Source organism: Anomaloglossus baeobatrachus, chromosome 7 (assembly GCF_048569485.1).
Source record: "Anomaloglossus baeobatrachus isolate aAnoBae1 chromosome 7, aAnoBae1.hap1, whole genome shotgun sequence".
Lineage (NCBI taxonomy): Eukaryota > Metazoa > Chordata > Amphibia > Anura > Aromobatidae > Anomaloglossus > Anomaloglossus baeobatrachus.
The window spans coordinates 45,278,917-45,300,080 of NC_134359.1; the positions used below are offsets into that span (position 1 = coordinate 45,278,917).

Consider the following 21,164-nt stretch of genomic DNA (forward strand, 5'->3'; position numbering starts at 1 on the left):
GTGCAAAGTACCCCTAAGAATTGCATTTTGACTACTCTCCTGGATTGCCCCTTTTGTCTCTTACATACTCTTCTGGCTTGAACTCGGGCTCTTTGACTTCCCCCTGGTCTGTGAGAAGTGACTTACCATCACAAGTGGTCTCTGGTTCATGCAGCCTGTGGTTTGTTTCTCATCAATCAGCTGTCAGGTTCCTTTTAAAAGGAACCTGTCATGTAAAAAGAGGCCATTAACCTGCAGATATGGTATTAATCTGCAGGTTCGTAGCTTTTTTAAGCTGCCCGGTGCCCGCACTGAGAGTGCTGCTGGGTAGAAATGAACTTCATTCCTTCTGGCAGCCTCAGGCTGTCAGTCATAGTTGTGGGCTGTGCATAGTGAGTGAAGGCTGTAACCACGCCTCCCACACTGACTGACAGCCAGCTAGGCATTGAATCAGTACAAAGCTGGCTGTCAGTCAGTGCCAGGGGGTGCAGTAACAGCTGCCACTCACTATACACTTCGATTTTTTTTCTCATCTCTAGTCAGCAGGATTTCATCCCCAAACTATTTATATTTGCATGTAGCTATTTCAAAGACAAGTGCAGCAATATATTTATATAGTCATTACTGAAAAATCAGCATTTGAATTGATATGTAAATGAGGCTTAAGTTCTTTTGGTATTTGGAAGCTCTTTGCAAGCCTACGTCACTCCAGCTCTATTCCTCTATTCCCCACCCAGCGCCACCTCTTTCTGCTTGACCGCCAATCTCTATGCTGTGTGACGTGAAGTAGGAGGAGGAAGTGGAGATTAGAGCTGGGGAGGGTAGAGACTTGGGAAGGGATTCCAGGTACCTAAAGCACTTCAGCCTCATTTACATTTCCATTCAAACACTGATTTGCAGGAACGGGCTGACCATGTAAAGAAAGATATTGCTGGACTTGTCTATGAAAGAACTACAGTACATGCGTATATAAATAGTTTAGAGGTGGGAGGATTCCAGGTGACAGATTTAATTTAAATAACCTTCTGTTCCACATTTACCTTTTTTTTTTCCATTTTACAATCTATATTTAATAAACATTGTCTGTTTTAACACACTTTGAGATAAGAGACCCAGGGCTGTAATCTGAATGTTAACCTTTGCAGCATGCTGTTTTCAGATTACAGATTGATGCCCAATTGTTTTTTGTTTTTACAAGCTCTTCAGAAAAAAAAAAAAATAAGCTGCCAACTCAAGGTCCAGAGTGGATTTTTTTGGGGGTGGGAAAACAAACAGACTTTTTTCTTAATCCCAGGTCCCAGACAATTGCAGCGCCCCATGGGGCAGGTGGTTAACCTACTCGTTGCCGAGCCGTTGCGGGTTGGGTCAGGCGATGTCACGGGTGGCCCTGCTCGGTTCCGTTGCCCTGAGGCATGCAGTAAATGAAGGGAAAGTGGGGTGATTGGGGAAAATTTGTTGTGACGCCACCTGTTGTATGTGGCCAGGGAGTAGCCACCGCTGCAGAATTCCTTGCCAGGGCAGGTGTTATGGCAGCCGGGATGGTGTCGCTCTCCACAGGTGGAGCGGGCCCCAGGGAGATGGCGAGGACAGTAGTCCACGGGAGCGCGCCGACACATGGGGTGCTGGCAAGGAAAGGGACGACACAGTGGGCTGCGGTTCAAAGTTCTCTTTACTCACAGTTCTTAAGATGCCCCGGAGGTGCTGCTCACAAACGCGATGGGCCTCAGCCAGTCCCGGGTAAATCAGAGGCAATTACAGGTGTCTGTGAAGTGTGAGACCTCCCTTCCTTGCGCTTAGTTGTGGATCCCCGTGGCTTTAAGCGGCTTGGGGACCCCAGTGTCTCTGCTAAGTGTCCCATCCCGTATGCAGGTGGCGCGCATCCTCGCCGTGGGGCCTGGCTGCAATCCCGACCCTGGATACTATGTGTCACTGTGCTCCAAGAAAATAGGTGGTGGGCGATGGGACTTGAAATCCCCATCCCCTGCAGATTCTGGCAGACAACATAGAGTAAAATATGCCCTAGGGCTTCTGCACCCTGTCAGCGCTGGTACTGTAGGAATGGTTAGGCTCGACTTCCAGCTATCGTGTTCTCCTTTGTCTCACTATCTCCACCAGTTGCCTCTTGCCCTCTTCCAGTCTGCCTTGTTCTAGCTAAGAGAATCTCTCAAGCACTCTCTCTAAGGGATCGTGTTATTCGGAGTATCAGACCTTTCTGACTAGAAACTGGTTGTGTGTTCCTTACTCACTCAGATCAGCCCCCACCTTCTTGACGACTCATAGTGGCTGTTGTCCTGGCAAGCGTGACTTTCCCAGCCTGGCTGGCTTCGGCTACTTTCACACATCCGGTTTTTGCTCTGCGGCACAATACGGCGCTCTGCAGAAAAACCGCAACCGTTTTTTTTGCCGCCGGTTGCGTTTTTTTTGCATAGACTTACATTAGTGCCGTATTGTGCCGCATGGGCTTGCGTTCGGTCCGGTTTTTGCCGCATGTGGCAGATTTAGCCGATGCCGCGGCCGGATGGAACGTTGCCTGCAACGTTTTTTGCTCCGGCAAAAAAACTGCATCGCACCGCATCCGGCCGCTGCGGCGCATTTTTCAATGCATGCCTATGGACGCCGGATGCGGCGCGATGCGGAAAAACCGCATCCGGCCGCCGCATGTGGTTTCTTCCACTGCGCACGCTCAGTAGCATGCCGCAACCGGAAAAAACTGGATGGGCCGCATATAAAAACTTATGCAAAGGATGCAGTGTTTTTGCCGCATCCGTTGCATAGGTTTCACAGCCGGATTGAGCCGCACTGTTCAAACCGGATGTGTGAAAGCAGCCTTCCTGAGTTGTGTAACTGTCTGATTCACTGGCTGGATATTGTATAAGTGAAAAACACCAGTGATTAACCTCTTCTCACCTGGGTTGCACTTTAAGTCAGATTTAAGTCAGCTGCAATACACTGTGGCGCCTGAAGCCTCAGGGGTGCCACACAATCCTTTACGTCTCCGGTCACCTTTTAATTAGGAACTTTAAGTGAATGATTTCAGAGTGAAAAATAATTCAAAGATATTTTCAACATTTCATTTCATATCACATTTTTCATGACAAAAGTTAATTATTCATAGTCCAGAATTACATCTACCTTTTTATCTTCTTCAAAGTTTTGAAGTTTCATAGAGTCTGTTATCAAGACAGCTTTCTATTGAGGAGGATTGGAAGGAATAAGGACAATGCTACCACTTTTCGTATAATTGGATTGTAACTAAAGGAACAGAGCTGAAGGTGTTCTTATATTATCATACTTAGGCGGCCATGTCTTCTACCACACAAAGATGGCACTAAGAGCTTTCTTTATCCTGCAGTGTCTATCATTGAGAGTAAAAACTGAATTCTTTACTTTTGAGGCTACTCTCATGGGCTTATAGACATTTGGCCTCCTGAGAACAAAAGGATCAGCCATGCTGAAATTTTACTGCCCATTCCTTCTCTATCTTTACTATCTCATGTTTTATCAGCTAGTACTCACTCAAATGTTATACTATGGGAAAGTGTTAATCAGCGTTTTTTTCTCATGCTGATTCACAGTGAGAAAAAAATAGCTGCATGCTTTGATTGGCAGCGTGTCTAGGATCACACGCCCCCATAAAAGTCTATGGGTGCATGCAAAACATCGGACTGAGCTTGAATGTCATCAGAGTGCAGTCAGATATACGCCGAGAAAGATAATAGAGAAGATGAAGAAATAAAATCTCGCCCTCTTACCTGCACCTGTAATCCAATTCTCGCATGTTAGAGAATAGGATCACAGAAAATGACACTTGGCTCACGCTCGCACCAGATGACACTCGGCTCACGCTCGTGTGACGCCGTGGCAAAACCAGGGTGTCACAGAGCCTGCAAAAATCCAGCAAAGTACAGGCCATTCTCTTCCTTGGTAACCTGATCCCACACCAGTGCAGCACGACAGAACCCCCCCCCCCCCACAGTGTAACAGCTAAACTGAGCAGGAGGGGAGGAGCGAGAGCAGAGTGTGTGGGGAGAGGGAGAGGAGAGGAGTCCGGAGTTGTAGCTCCCAGGCTGCTACAGAAGCGTGCTCCAAAAGGGCCGGGACAGGTTGTTAGTGAGGAAGGGACTTGAGGTGACCGGGCCAGGGTAGTGGCCCGCCGGTATCGAAAGAGATCCCGGATAACTGCAGGGGAGTGGACTCCCCGTTCCCGGCTGAGGAGGAAAGAAAGAGAAAGAGTGGAGAAAGAGACACCTGGCTGCAGGGAAAGAACAGGGGCTGCTGCACCGTGTGTGGGACTTAAACACCCTCCGTACCGAAGGCTGCGGACTCCGGCAGTTTCTAGTTTACCAGAGACTTTGGGAATTTGTGCCTGAGTGAGTACAACAGTGCCATCCGGCACCACGCCGCGCTTTCCCTGCAACCCTGCACCCCGGCCATCCAGCCTCCCCGTATCACCACCGGGCCCCGGGATCACCAACCCCTACCCACGGAGGGGGAACCAACATCCTAGCTGCTCCCTGCCATCGCTCCCGGGATCCCCGTCACCAGCAGCGTTGGTGCCCACTATCACCACAACCCGTGGGTGGCGTCACGGACTATCTCCCCAAAACAAACCACCCCCTTTTCACTCGTGGGCGAGGAGCGCTGCTCGAGGCCCCGGGTCCGGCCCACCGCTCGAGCCACCGAGCAGCAGCAGCCACGGACCCGAGCGTAGCGAGCGCGGCCCCTCCGCCCGCGAGACTCACACCAGATGACATTCGGCTTACGGTCACACCAGATGACACTTGACTCACGCTCGCAGCTGATGACACTTGGCTCACGCTCGCAGCAGATGACACTCGGCTCACGCTCGCAGCAGATGACACTTGGCTCATGCTCGTAGCAGATGACACTCGGCTCATGCTCGTAGCAGATGACACTCGGCTCACGCTCAAAGCAGATGACACTCGGCTCACGCTCGCAGCAGATGACACTCGGCGTCACGGACTATCTCCCCAAAACAAACCACCCCCTTTTCACTCGTGGGCGAAGAGCGCTGCTCGAGGCCCCGGGTCCGGCCCACCGCTCGAGCCACCGAGCAGCAGGAGCAGCCGTGGACCCGAGCGTAGCGAGCGCGGCCCCTCCACCCGAAAGACTCGCACCAGATGACACTCGGCTCACGCTCGCAGCAGATGACACTCGGCTCACGCTCGCAGCAGATGACACTCGGCTCACGCTCGCAGCAGATGACACTCGGCTCACGCTCGCAGCAGATGACACTCGGCTCACGCTCGCAGCAGATGACACTCGGCTCACGCTCGCACCAGATGACACTCGGCTCACGCTCGCACCAGATGACACTCGGCTCACGCTCGCAGCAGATGACACTCGGCTCACGCTCGCAGCAGATGACACTCGGCTCACGCTCGCAGCAGATGACACTCGGCTCACGCTCGCAGCAGATGAAACTCGGCTCACGCTCGCAGCAGATGACACTTGGCTCACGCTGGCAGCAGATGAAACTCGGCTCACGCTCGCAGCAGATGAAACTCGGCTCACGCTGGCAGCAGATGAAACTCGGCTCACGCTTGCAGCAGATGACACTCGGCTCACGCTCGCAGCAGATGACACTCGGCTCACGCTCGCAGCAGATGACACTCGGCTCACGCTGGCAGCAGATGAAACTCGGCTCACGCTCGCAGCAGATGACACTCGGCTCACGCTCGCAGCAGATGACACAGCTCACGCTCGCATCAGATGACACTCGGCTCACGCTCGCAGCAGATGACACTCGACTTACGCTCACAGCAGATGACACAGCTCACGCTTTCAGCAGAGCTTGAGCCGATTCTCTCGCCTCAGATGCTATACGCCAGTGTGACCCCAGCCTTATAAATAAGATTGCTGAAAAAAAGATAGGCTTCTTAAAAGAACCTCAGCAGCTGAACAACACGTTATGTAATCTGTGCTCAGGTTCTCTGTTGATGTAACAGGGTTTTTCTTTAATCTCCATATTTAATGTTGTGGATCAAGATAATAGTCCTAACATTATGCACACTACATTACATTGGTTTTGCATGACGTGAATATAATAAAACATATACGCGGAAATTTAACAGAAGCCAAGTTTTAGTAATTCATCTTGATTATCCACACTTATAGTGCAAATGGGAAGAAATGCTGACTGTCTATACTGGGGAAACACGCCTTGACTGCAATGTTGTGGCCAAGCCTGGATTAACTACGGTTGGGTTTGCCATGTGTTCCGGTTTTTCCAGGACAGTAGCTCTTTAGCTGCTGGAAATCCATTACTGATATTTTTTTTTTTTTGTAATGCTGTTAATTTATTGCAATATTCATAACATACGTGGATTAAGAGGAATTTGTAGCTAAATACAGGAAGAAAACATTAAATCTACAACAGGTTGGAACATAAACAATATTTTTCATCAGTCTGTTAAAGGTGATAAATGTATGATCACTGGGGTCCTACTGGTGAGACCCCCATTAATCACATAGATTCAAGTATTGGTCACATATACACATTACCCTTCTATACATTGTCTTTTAAACTGATGGCGATAGCACTGGAATTTCATTTTTCCGTTTTTAATTTTCCTTTTTGCCTCCCCTTCTTCCCGAGCCATGCTGTGATGGTGTGATATTGTGGGTTGTGTATCATTTTGTGTAGGTTCGTATTTTAGGAACCTTGCTCCATTCATTCTTTGTATTTCTTATCTTGTCTGCAAGTTGCATCAGTTTTTTCCATCAGTTTCTTCAGTTTTTTGATGGATCCGTTGTGTTACTGAGCATGCTCAGTTCAAAAAAATGGATCCGGTGGCCATATCTGTTTTTTTTGCCGCATTACACCAGATCCGGCATACATAGGCTTCCATTATAAAGCATGCCGTACGGCGCCAGATCCAGCGCGATACGGTTTTTCGCCGGAGACAAAAAACGTTCCCCTCAGCATTTCATCTGGCTGCCAAACAAACAAATTTTGCCGGATCTGGCAAAAGCCGGATGGAACGCAAGGTCATCTGGCACAATCCGGCGCTAATAGAAGTCTATGGGGGAAAAAGCGGATCCGGCGGCAACAGATGCTTGATCCGTTTTATCAGGTTTTTGCTGGACTGTGCCTGATGGCAAAAAACTTAAAGCAGCCTTTATAAACTTAGCTCAGTTACCATTTGCTTTCTTTTTGTTAAACCCCCATTTCTTGACTGTCCATTGTTTACTTCTTGCTCTATAAATACTGGGACTCACCCCCTACAGTGTTTCTGTCCCTAGGTTTGAGGGAGGGGGCCTGGAATCCAATCAAACTCTGTTTACCTGGAGATTATTCAGTCTGTCTGAGAACTTCAACAGAGAAGCAGGAAGATTCATCCTCTGTGGGAGAAGCTGAGGCTCCCCAGAGAGACCTGGACATTTCTCGCTTACTGGACTGTATCCATGTGTGGTAGATTATTTTTATGGACCGTCTGATTTTGCTTGGAATAAAGGATCTTTGGATTGTTCATCCATCTCTCGCTCTGTTGATTGTGTGATATGGGAGAAAGACCCTTTGACACATACCTTTTTTACTTTTCCGTCAATATAGCCATATGTGGGCTTAGTTTTTGGTGGACGAGTTGTACTTTTGAATGACGCCATGCATTTTAACACATAGTGTACTGAAAAACAGGGAAAAAATTCCAAATGCAGGGAAATTACACAAACTGCAATTGCACAATTGTTTTTTGGTTGTTTTTTTTTTATTTACAATGTATAGTAAAACTGACCTAACATTATGATTCCCCAGGTCAGTATGAGTTTGTAGATACCAAAAAAGAATAGTTTTACTTTTATCTAAGTGCTGAAAAAAATTCAGACGTTTTTCAAAAAAGAGAATTGCGTTTTTGTCGCCATTTTCCGAGACCTGCAGAGTTCTTAATTTTTGGAATCTGGGGCTCAGTGATAGCTTATTTTTTGTGTCTTGAGCTGAAGTTTTAAATTATACAATTTTTGCATAGATGCAATGTTTTAATCAGCTGTTAATGCATTTTAATACAATGTGGCAACCAAAAATACGTAAGTTTGGCATTTGAATTTTTTTCTCACTACGCCGTTTACCAATTAGATTAATTGATTTTATATTTTGATAGACTGGGCATTTCTGAACTCGGCTATACCAAATATGTGGGTTTTTTTTGTTTTTTTTCATAATTTTATTTTTATTGGGGCAAAAGGTGCATGGATTTGAACTTTTTAGTTTTTTTATTTTGTAATATTTTTTAAAACTCTTTTTTACAATTTTTTTATTGATTTTACTAGTCCCCCTAGGAGACTTTATGCCTGCACTGTCTGATTGCTTCTGCTGATAGAACGATGCTTCTGCTTCACTCTGATCAGCAAAAATGCTTATCTCCTGTGAGTGCTGCGCTCTGCCGGCATTCACAGGAAGTGAGTCATGACAGGGGTCATCATCTGACCCCACGCTGTCATGGCAACACATTGGCACCCCGTGATCGCGTCACGAGGCCTCCGGTGGTGGCAGGGAACAATGCGATCTCCAGCGTAGTGTTAGATTGCGCTGTCAGAGTTTTTGTTGCCATACAAGCTCACTGTAAGCAGTGGGAGGCAACCTAAGTCATGAAGGAGTTAATCAATTTTTTCTTCAATTTTATTCCTGCTGCGCCCATGAGTATTTAGTTTTTTTGTTTCTTTTAAATTCCTCATATGGTTCCAGAGATATGGGCCTTTTTATTTATTTATTGCTGATTTTTATCATCTTTGCCATAGGGGAGGTGCTCACAGGGGAATTATGCAAATCAGCCTAATGGCCCGCCCCAGAGGATCCTGCGAGCCACACTCCTTAATAAATACCGTAAATTTTAGCATTGAAGAAAATAGTCTGTATCTCTGGAACAGTATGGCAGATTTAAAAGAAACAAAGAACATAATACTCAGAGGAGAATCGGGAATAAAATAAGAGCAAAAATTGACACTTTTGAGTTTATGAACACCTTTTAACATGGCTTGGTGGTAAGACTGGAGTAAGTCTCATATAAAGAATGCAAGCTGTTGTAACAAGAGTGAACTTGGTTTCTGAAACTCAGTGTCAGATCCTTCGGTCCACGCCCTATAGAGGACATCATTCTAAAGTGTTGATCTAAGACGTCTCTACTACATTTCTTGGAACCCCAGAATGCTAAGTTTGATGTAGTCTTGACTAGACTGACAAATGGGGCGAATTTATGGACCTGTCTTAAAGAAAATGATCTTTGCTGCCCATAAACCATTTTTTTTAAATTTCAGATTATGTTATTAAAAAATGAAAGTTGCACTGTGCTTGGTTGCTATGGGCAACAAAGACCGCTTTCATGTTTAGACAGTTTCTAAGTCTGTTCATATCAACCTTGTCCATGAGCATATAAACATTAAAGGGGTTGTCCATTTTTGGTATGAAAGTCTGCACTTACTCTGTGTGACTGTAGACTTGTGAATCCTCACATTGTGTACAGAGCACTCAAGGATTCTCCATTGCCGGGCGGTCATGTGACCGCAAATTTGTGATATGCGTACATCTGACCACATTCCAACTAGACGTGCATGGCCTTGCTTAAGTTTTCAATTACATGTATCACATCCCAGGACCGGAGAATCCTGACAGTGAGTGCTGTGCGTGATCTGAAGATTCACAAGTCACATAGAGTAACTGCACACTTTCATGCCAAACCTGGATAACCCCTTTTAAGAAAAGCATAAAAAGCATAAAGTTTTCAAAAATCAAAGTTTGATAGATATTTTTTAGCACCCATTTAAGACTACTTTTACACCAGGATTAAGCCCCTTTCCTGAATCTGTTGGGGGCTTACATTGACAAAAAAGTGGAATCAGATCAATCCAATAACAAAGCCAATGAGGCAAAAGGAGTACAAAGTTTGGAACGTTGGACTACCATACGTTCAGCCTCCTTTGCAGCAGTGTCAGTCTTTTAGGCTGGAGCCAATAGTGCAGTAGACCATACTACTGTCTTTAATCTAAAACAAACCACAAGAAAAAAGGTCAAGCAAATTATAAACTTGCCTATTGTTGACTCTCTCCAGCGACGACTACTTCAATTACCAGATGTTGCCGTATTCACGCTACGGGTGGGGCTAGTGATGGAGGAGACATCATGGCTTGGGTCTCTGGTTGGCACAAATGCTGCCTAGCTAGGGATTAGTGTTGCTGTGACCCATGGTGCTGCCAAGCAGGGCTAATTAATAGTTTGTGGGCTGTTCATCCATCCAGCAGGTGTAATCAACTCCTTCCTGTGGTCATAGGGGTCAGTTCCACACCCTACTTAATTCCCATCATACTGCTATGTGTTAGCAGATATTATGCTTGGATTACTTCTGGATTCTGGTGTTTTACTTGTTTTGTGCACCCTCAACTCCAGATAGCTACTACATATGTTCCTGTCATCCCTCTTTTCCTGACCATGGCCTGTCTGACTATGCTTTGACTGATTACCTGGCATCTGACCCCAGCTATTTCCCCAACTTTGGTATCAACTCCTGATTCGCATCTTATAATGTCTCTCCAGTTACTGATATTTTTGACCATCCTTCACTAAGGTCACTTCTTCAGACAGCAACTTCTCCATGGACACAACCTAGGGTTCCCCTTAGCAAGTCCAGATCCCTTTATAAGTATTAAGGAGTGAAAGCCAGATTTCCTCTGGCTATCTTCCAGTCTGAAGTAGTATTTTTCATGTGATATCATCAGACTATCTTGAAGTCTATGTGAGTTGATTCACACAGAACTTCTGGGGTGGTGCTCAAGTAGGGTCCAAGCCCGTCTCAAGTAGATGTAGAAACTTGGATCTCAAGATAAATGTGAGTAGTGTTTTTTTTATTGAGAAGAACGTGTAGGACCAGCACAATCACAGGCGTTTCGGTCAAACACCTTCATCAGTTTGCGTGTAGGGGGTCCTCAGAAGGTATACAACTGCTGTCTATGTGGCAATGGTGTCTATGTGGACACCGTGTCATACCTGACTACGCCAGTTGCTATACCTTCTGAAGACCCCCTGCACGCATAGGTCTTTGACCGAAACATCTGTGCTTGTGTGTCGCCCTGGACAAGCCAGGGGACACAGGTAACAACACACACACACCCCCACCCCCAGCAGTTCACAGCAGACATCCCCAAAGTGATCTGCTTTCTGCCTCAGACTGACACACCAGGTGGGCGGAGTGAGGAGATGGGGACGCCCACCCAGGAGTGAGCTGGCTGGAGGCAGGAAACAAGCCCAGTCTAGTCCTAGGAGAGGAAGAGTGAAGGTCTGCAGAGAGGCAGACGGAGCCAGGGGCCTAGGTTGGAGCCTAGGGCCTCGTAGAGAAAGTCCGGCAGACGCTAAGTGCCGTCTGCAGGGAGCCGGGGAGACAGCTGGTGGAACCGCAAGGTAGCCGGGGCTGGGCAGTGGCCCCCCGGTACGGAGTCGGGGAGCCAGCTGGAAGCCGGAGTGCAGGAGAAGGGTGCATGGAAGTGGAAGAGAGGACTTACACCACCAAACTGGGTCAGGGAAGAAACAGCAACCGCAGCCGTCTGTGGGTACCCGTCCATCCAGCCGAGTGTTTTACTAAGAACTGTGTCAGTGTCTCAGGCTGAGTGAGTACCACAGTGCCGCAAGGCACAGCGCTGCCCCCGCGTCCCTGCACCCACCAGGCCCTGCATCTAACCCCATCACCGGGCCCCGGGATCACCAACCCCTACCCACGGAGGGGCAACCCAACATCTCGCTGCTACACACCATCGTTCCCGGGCCTATCGAGCAGCGGTGGTGAAATCACCACAACCGTGGGTGGCGTCACGGACAATAAACAATTCCCAACCCCAACAAACCCCTTTCACTCACGGGCGAGGAGTGCCGCTCGAGAACCCCCGGGATCCGGCCTACAGCTCGAGCCACCACTGAGTAGCGGCCGCCGGACCCGAGCAGAAGGGGGCGAGCGTAGTGTGCTGACACCCTCCTCCCTGCCCGCGACAACTTGGCGTCACGAACAGGATCTTACCGCTCTGCCGTCTGGTAGAGGTGCGCCTTGTTACCGCCGGAGGTATCCGGCAGAAAAATTTCAGAAGCCGCCATCTTTGGCGCGAAAAGTTCCTGCTCCAGCGTCTTCTCGAGTAGTAGAGGCGCGAAGGCCGAAACCCCGCCCCGAGAGAGGAGGGGCCGGGAAAGAGCTAAGGGGGCGCGATGGCGGCTGGACGCATGTAGTTGCAGCTATAAAAGCAGGGACGCCAGGACTCTGCCAGCATTGGTTCCTGGAAGAGGCCGCCGCAGCGATGCACCGAGCCGTTACCCCTGTTACCGGTAGCGGAGCCCGCAGCGTCTGTGGGGGAGGACCCAGACCTGGGGTCCCCAGGCCTCACCTTTGTCACCACCCTGCCACCGGCCCCGGCAGTCCGCCCGGCCGCGACGGAGATGACGACGGCTCCGGCAGTCCGCCCGGCCGCAACGGCAGCGAAGTACCGGTCCCGTTGACCAATCTGGAGCCGTTCCTGGACTGGGGTCAAGGGGTGCTGCCTGGGCTTTAGGGGCAGCACCAAGGCTAGGTTGTTTGGGTGGGTGACTGAAGGACCCGTTACACAGTTATTATTAAAAGTGTTTGACTGTTATTGCAACGTTAAAGTAATGTGCATCCCGTTGTGGGAGGATTGAACATGCTTGAGTTTGATGTTTTTATCTTTTGCAGTTTAAAAGAAAAATAAAACCGGTGATGGATGGGCAGCCCGAGGACGGTCTGCATTTTGCTAAGGGGGAATGTGTCGCCCTGGACAAGCCAGGGGACACAGGTAACAACACACACACACCCCCACCCCCAGCAGTTCACAGCAGACATCCCCAAAGTGATCTGCTTTCTGCCTCAGACTGACACACCAGGTGGGCGCAGTGAGGAGATGGGGACGCCCACCCAGGAGTGAGCTGGCTGGAGGCAGGAAACAAGCCCAGTCTAGTCCTAGGAGAGGAAGAGTGAAGGTCTGCAGAGAGGCAGACGGAGCCAGGGGCCTTGGTTGGAGCCTAGGGCCTCGTAGAGAAAGTCCGGCAGACGCTAAGTGCCGTCTGCAGGGAGCCGGGGAGACAGCTGGTGGAACCGCAAGGTAGCCGGGGCTGGGCAGTGGCCCCCCGGTACGGAGTCGGGGAGCCAGCTGGAAGCCGGAGTGCAGGAGAAGGGTGCACGGAAGTGGAAGAGAGGACTTACACCACCAAACTGGGTCAGGGAAGAAACAGCAACCGCAGCCGTCTGTGGGTACCCGTCCATCCAGCCGAGTGTTTTACTAAGAACTGTGTCAGTGTCTCAGGCTGAGTGAGTACCACAGTGCCGCAAGGCACAGCGCTGCCCCCGCGTCCCTGCACCCACCAGGCCCTGCATCTAACCCCATCACCGGGCCCCGGGATCACCAACCCCTACCCACGGAGGGGCAACCCAACATCTCGCTGCTACACACCATCGTTCCCGGGCCTATCGAGCAGCGGTGGTGAAATCACCACAACCGTGGGTGGCGTCACGGACAATAAACAATTCCCAACCCCAACAAACCCCTTTCACTCACGGGCGAGGAGTGCCGCTCGAGAACCCCCGGGATCCGGCCTACAGCTCGAGCCACCACTGAGCAGCGGCCGCCGGAACCGAGCAGAATGGGGCGAGCGTAGTGTGCTGACACCCTCCTCCCTGCCCGCGACACTTGTGCTGGTCCTACAAGTTCTTCTCAATAAAAGACGACTATTCAAATTTATCTTGAGTGCCAAGTTTCTACATCTATCTTGAAGTCTATGACTCCATTAGGGAAATGTCGGAATCCCATTTTTTGAGGGAGCCGGATAGGAGTCCATGGTGGAATCAGGAACAGGAACTCAAACGTGATGAGCCTCGTCGTTGCCTTTGGAAGAAGCTTGTTCACTAGAATATGTGAGAACATAGGAGTGATAATTACTGATATAAAAAAAATAAAACATGATAATGTGAAACACTCCTATTTATAAAATGAATTTTGTGGCTCTATTTTCTTTTGTATGACTCAGAATCATGATGAATCAGATTGCCGGGATTAGTGGGAATATCACACATTTATCAGTGTTACTGTATTTGACTTTGTGAGGATAAAATAATTGATTTTAATAGACTATAAGAAATCCTTGTGAAAATATGATGCTGTAGTTGCCATTTTTAGACAAACAGCAGTTTATTATTATTAGGACATTTTACCTTAAAAGCCCTTTCAATGGTCCTGAAAATGCAGGTCACACCTGCTATGAGCCCGGTGCATTATTAAAAGCCTTGTAGGTTTATACCGGACTATTAGAACTCAACCCATATGCATTTTATGCAAATGACACCCTGTTTGTACACAATTTGGGGTTAAACAACCACCCCACTGGAGATCCTCTAGATCAGGCACTCCGAACCCTTCTTACTTTCAGAGACACAGTTTGGGAGATGGTTACGATAATCCAGAATTCTGTGTTAAGAAATCTGAGGAGCATGTACCCTTTTGACAGTTAGAACTCCTCAAGAACCCCCTTATAAAGTGATATTTGCCTAAGTGCTCGCCTAAGAAATTGCCAAATGTGGCTCCTTAAAATGTGATAACGCTGTGAGACCCCTCTTAAAAAGTACTAATAACCATGGTGCCTCTAATAAAGTAAGAATTCCCCCTACGTTCTCCCTTAACGTTTCCTTGAGTGCCCCTCACTAGGTAGTATTATTTTGAGTGATCCTAATAAATCAATAATGCCACATGAGTGCCCCCTAATAAGTAAAAATGAACCCTATAGACATCGACATTTACTGCTCCGGATCAAAATACAGTTATGATGAAATGCATCCACAGTAGAGATGTCACCCACGGACTTAGGGAAGGTCCGGCATGTGAGACAAAACACAAAATTAACAAGGGTTACACCATGGCAATAAGGGGTACACTGGGGACACATTAACAATGGAGGGCCCTAGCACTAGTGAGGGGGACTATGGACACTTTCCACTTTCCTGCACTGTAGTCTGCACGCCTAGCCAGTCCCTACAGGTTCCTCACCTGCAACTCAGCAGGAACCTGAAGCCCTGAGATGACACTACCATAGTCGCTGGCTAGGGAATGGGCAGGTAAGCCCCTCCACTGCACTGAAATAACACACCAGGGAAGGAATACAGACATGGGGAAAACACCAAGACAGACTGGTGCAGTCAGCATCATGATTGCTGCCACCACAGCAACTTCAACAGAGTGTTTCAACAGCTCCTTCCACCTCCTGGCCCAGCATCCAAATGGCAAAGAGAATAACCGGCACCCTCTGCTGGTAGCAAAGGGTATATAAAGGGACTGAGAATGGTCCCAAACTGGAAACACCTGACCAGGAGTTAGAAGCTGCCAGAAACTGCTAGATGACTGCCAAACGAAAAGAAAACACGTTTAATATTGAGAGTCAAGAATGGAAATGACCCTCAAGTCCTGGATCTGCCACTAGTCTCATAATGCAGAGAGATGACCGTGACAAGAGATGAGCTGATCAGTCCATGGAGGATCATATTCTAGTTGAATTTCCTAAAATTTGTAGCTCCTTGAGAATTCGAGAACTTTAATTTGATATGTGATTCGCAAAAATAAAAATTGCCAGGATGCCATTTTTATTATATTTATTATTATATATTATATATATATATATATATATATATATATATATATATATATATTATACCATTTTGTAACCCATTCAAGGTTAGCAAATGGCAAAATAATACAAAAATCTTAATATTTACTCCAGCTGCCCCGCTGCTTGGTGCCCACTGTCCGGTCCTCTTCTTTCCACCGTCACGCTCCGCATCTTCGGCCTCTTCACTATAAGCCTTGACTTTTGTCCACGATCAAGACTTGGGGACCATGGATGTGTGCCGCAATCTTACAGTGTGCAGTTATTAGACCGATAGTCTTAGCCTATAGCAAAGAGAATGGATATAAGGCGTGTGACGAAAGAAAGACCAAGACCCCAGAGCATATTGAGGTATATTCAATTCACGACAAATGTTTTATCCGCTAATCGAACTTTATTGGAAAATTTGGCAAGGCTGTTGATCCGCTCGTCACTACCCTGCATCCACTCACATCACTGTGTTCTTAGCCCTGTAAAGTTCCTTCTGGTTAATTTATGCATCAAGTAATATTGCTTAGAGTACACGTAATGATGATTGTTCTTAGTTCTACACTTAGTTCTTAATATTCTGCACTGTAATTAACCGCCACCCGCTGGCTTGACACAATGAAGATAATGGCGGGGAAGACCCTGGTGGATCTATCTAGTCTGCCCAAGATCGAGCTTCCTACAGGGCCTTCATCCAACAAGTCACCATGTCTTGAGATCGAGATGAAGGGTGTTAAACTGAAAATTAATATTTAATATGTAATTGACATACTATAAATACTCTTGCAGCTTGTGATGACTGTGACAAGGTGGCGCTAGACACTACTATGGTAGTATGCAGTAAATGGAGAGGTAGTCAGACAGGCCGGGATCATAAACCAGAAGGGCACAACAGTACACGTGTGGGGGGGGGGGACAGATACGAGGTCCAGGTACAAGCCGAAGGTCAGGGTTCCAAGAGAGTATATACAAGATACAGGGAGCAGGCGAGGACGCAGTCAGTAAGAAGTCCGAGGTCAGAAGCCAGGAAGTCACAGTAAAAACAGGGGAGGACAGGCAGAGATGGGTAAATAGCAGTCCGGAATCGAAAGACCAAGATCTGAACACTGAGCACACGGGAGCCAACAGCACAACTGTATGGGGTACTTTGCACACTACGACATCGCAGCTACGATGTCGGTGGGGTCAAATCGTAAGTGATGCACATCCGGCATCATTGGCGACATCAGAGTATGTGAATCCTTTTTAATATGATTAACGAGCGCAAAAGTGTTGAAATTGTATGATCGGTGTAGTGTCGGGCATTTCCATAATGTCGATGCAGCAACAGGTACGATGTTGTTCCTCGTTCCTGCGGCAGCACACATCGCTGTGTATGAAGCCGCATGAGCGAGGAACATCTCCTTACCTGCGTCCCGGCTGCAATGAGGAAAGAAGGAGGTGGGCGGGATGTTTACGTCCCACTCATCTCCGCCCCTCCGCTTCTATTGACCGCCTGCTGTGTGACATCGCTGTGACGCCGCTTGACCCGCCCCCTTAGGAAGGAGGCGGGTCGCCGGCCAGAGCGACATCGCAGGGCAGGTGAGTGCGTGTGAAGCTGCCGTAGCGATAATGTTCGCTACGGCAGCTATCACAAGATATCGCAGCTGCGACGGGGGCGGGGACTATAGCGCTCGGCATCGCTACCATCAGCTTGCGATGTCGTAGTGTGCAAAGTACTCCTAACCAAGAGGTATGACTGGCAGCGTCCTGAGCTAACACACTCCTTAAAGAATCACACCAAAACAACCAGCAGAGCATTAATCGTGTAAAATGTTCTGCACCGTATGCAAAATATACTGGCTCTGCAGGAGAGCATGACAGAACAATACAGAATGTTCTGCACCACGGAATCGTGACACAACCAAATATCTTTTTGGTTACCTGAGCGCCCTCCCTGTCTTTGATCTCCTTCCTATGTCCGTTCTTTGTATGTTATTATTCTAGTTATGCCTCTTATGTGTAATCATGGTGCTACAACTGAGGAACAATTTCAACGTTGGTGTTATACCGGGACATACAGTCAAGTTAGAGCCGAACACAATGTGATACAGCTAACATATATCCAACTTTTTTCTTCCTCAGATATGATTCTGGATCAGCAAGTCGCATCCGGGCAGCTCAGTGAAGACGTCCGCCATAGAGTCCATGAAGCTCTTCTGAAAAGACACTATCACCAAAACCAAAAGAAGCTCAGCAACAGGATCCCGATAGTGCGCTCATTCGCTGACATTGGCAAGAAGCAGTCGGAGCCCCACTCCATGGACAAAAATGGTAAGTCTTCCCTTCATTTTATTCACATTTTTTAAAAATTGAATTTAGGTGGTCATTTTTGAGATCTGATTCTTCATTTGCCTTTTTTATTCACTTTTTTCTCTTGTGGTTTGGTTGAATTTTCTTTGCGCCACATTCAATAGGCTCATAATTTGTTACACAAAGTAAAAAATGCTCTTTGTTTTTGCCTTTAACCATTTTTGCAACCTTTCAGTACAAGTCACATGTTCAGCTACAATTTAGCAAAAATTGTACAACGAATTTCAGGTGTTACTGTACTGGGCTGCTTGCTGTAGTTTTAATAAAATCACAGTTTTTATAATTCATCAGTAAAGGAGTAGAAAACTTGCTGCCATGTAGTCATGCATATTCATGAACTCTATACTAACCACTGATTGACAACTTTCTGCCTATGCGCAGTGCACACAGAAATCTGCCAATTAGGGATGGTGGGCAGGGTTATATACAGCTTAGCATTAAGAGCTCTGCTAGATCTGCAGCAGATAAAACAGGGATTTTATAAAAATTGCAGCAAGCAGCCTAGGAAGTGATGCATCGCTGGAATCTGGGTTTCTGCCCCTACATTATGTTGCTGTCAGATGGAGGAGGAAAAACCTGGTGACAAATAATTTGTAAATTTCTGCTATAATCGTTCACAGAGTTGTCTTCTGAGCTTCAGGGTGAAAAAAGACATATTGCCATTTTTAGCACAGCTCTGTGCCGCCTCGACCTGATTTATTTTAAGAATAGCTTCAGTTTTTGAGCAGCGATTTCACTATTGAAATGAATTGTTTCTCAGTACATCTACGATAACCTGAAAAATAATAGTTTTCAGGTTTTAGGTTTTTTTTATTGATTGGAAAGAATTAGAGATATGGGACATTTGTTAAAGATGACAGTCAGGTATTCATCACATGAATTCAGATTAAGTGTACACAGGTTGTTTAATAATATTGTCAAGCAGTAACACTGCAGGCAAAATGCGATCATTAGAGAAGTCAAGCAGGTGGTCAGGGCAGGCGACAGACAAAAATCAGGGTCGGAATACAAGCAGGATAAGTAATGAATAGAAAACCTTTAAGAGTAACACACAGAGTATGTGCACATGACATCAACCACCTGGAAAACACGGAAAAGAATGAACATATGCATTTCTACATAAAATTCAACCTCTTGTTCATACGTTCAGGCTTTTGAATGTTTCTTAAAACGCCAGTTAAAAAAAACAACTGACCTGACCATTCTTCTAATTTTTTTTTCCACTCTGGACACTCTTTGCATTCCAATACAAGTCAGTAGGAAAGAGCAAAAGAAAACCGACGTTCTACTATAAATTTTGCTTAAAAGATTTGCTAGCGGTTTCTGCATTATTCAATTGAGTAAAAAAAAAATTAGAAAATAAGAGTAAAAAAGTTACAAAAACAACATGGGAAAAAACTTAGAAAAAAATGCTGTTTGCCAAAAACAAGCAGAAAAACGCTCAGGAAACTACTGAAAAAAACTACACAAAATACATTTCAGGAGTTTCACTAAGCGTTTTTTTCTTGCAAAACTCGGTGCTTCGCTTGACTTTACAAGACATTGTAAGCACATACCATAAGACTTTGAGCACACAGCAACTTTTAGATGATGGTGCAGCTGCTGAGTTTGCACAGATATAGCTGCTTTAGGATAATGACAAGGGTCATTTTCATGAAGTTGCTTTGTAGTTATTTTTATGGCGGCTGCAATTTCACTTTATGTATTCAAGTTTATAAAGCGGTGGATTTCTAGCGGAAACCACCCATAAAATGACCATGTCTCTTTTAACTGCTTCAGGATTTCCGAACACTGAAGATGTTAAAAGAAGTGACATAAGAGGGAACTGTGGCGCCCCTGAGGCTTCAGGCACCACAGGGTATTACACCTCCTTTAAGGTATAATATCCATCCCGGGTTAGGAGGGGGGTTAACTGCCGGTGCCTTCACAAAACCACACACATAAAACAATGAGGTGCTTTCCCACAGGGGGGTGGACTAGGGCAGACAGGGAGGTTAGCCATCATGAAACATGGGACTTTCCCAGTCGCTAGGACAACCACTGGGGGTGGGCACCACTTGGGGTAAGAAGTAGGTGCAACCATCTCACTAGAGGAGACTTTCCCGGGCACAGCTTTGGATAACATCTCGCACAAACAACAGGAATCGAGTGTTTCTCTTTCTTCGTGGGGACCGTGGCTTGAAGCTGGAGGCTCGGCCCAGGTTCCGGATAGCAAACGGGGGACACTTCACTAGAAAGCCTTCCACGGGCACCGGCGGTGACCGGCGACTATCTGGGATTGGCTGGAGCCCAGACACCGGTATTCTGGGTCAGCGCCTGAACTACAAGAGAGTAAAAGACCTGGAACCAAAGCCCCTGCCTCTGACTCTCATTTGCCGGTGCCGTCGCCCAGCTTTGCGGCGCCAATGGGGACTACCACCACCCCTGTCCGTCCTCAGTCAACCTACCCGGGGTAACCCCACTCCACCTGTGGGGAGCGACACCATTCCGGCTGCAACCTTCACCATCAGTCCCGGAGAGCAGCACCCGCAGCTGCAGCCCATCTCTGGCCGCGGACTACAGGTGGCGTCACGATCTCAAAAGACTTTCCTCACCATCACTACCCCTATCCTCCATCCTTCCTCCCGTCCACTGCCTTCCCTCCCTCCTGTACGCCTCGGGGTCACGAAACCGGGCCAGGCCAGCCCGTGACGACACACAGGATCTGCGACCCCCGGCCCGGCAACGAGTCGGGTAAAAACCCCTCGACCCCCGGGTGTTACAGAACATATACACAGCAATGCCATTTTTTCATTGCTGCGCATTATGTTCATTTTGTGGTGCTTTTTCATGTGGAGTTCAGGTGAAATCTGCCTGAAAAAGACATTGCCTGCACATAGCCCAAAATGAGCTTCAAGAGCACCCTACTCAGGCAACAAATGATAAGGAAAGAGTAATTTAAAAAAACTTGTGCCCAGACACGAAAACAGCCGGGAGCCATGAAACATGTGAAGGAGAACCAGCAGAGTACTAATACTAATACATAGCGTGCCATCACATTGACCAAAAGCCTTTCCTGTAGTCGCTGATGAGCATGACATGTGAACGTTATGGGTCATATTAGATCACATTTTCCCCAAAATGCAGTATGCAGGCGGCAGGGGAAATATAGCTGACCAACACGTCAGATAAAAGTCAGTGGAAATTCCCCAAG

General features: G+C 47.3%; 1 protein-coding gene across 2 annotated transcripts in view; it reads left to right on the plus strand.

Moving 5' to 3' along the window:
- The window catches only part of SLC4A10 (solute carrier family 4 member 10), a 312,704-nt gene that overhangs the window by 150,854 nt on the left and 140,686 nt on the right, over positions 1-21,164 (plus strand). For both annotated transcript variants that reach the window (XM_075317262.1, XM_075317263.1), the window contains exon 6: positions 17,744-17,932. In XM_075317262.1, the coding sequence (XP_075173377.1) occupies positions 17,744-17,932 (189 nt within the window). The remainder of the gene's footprint in view (positions 1-17,743; positions 17,933-21,164) is intronic.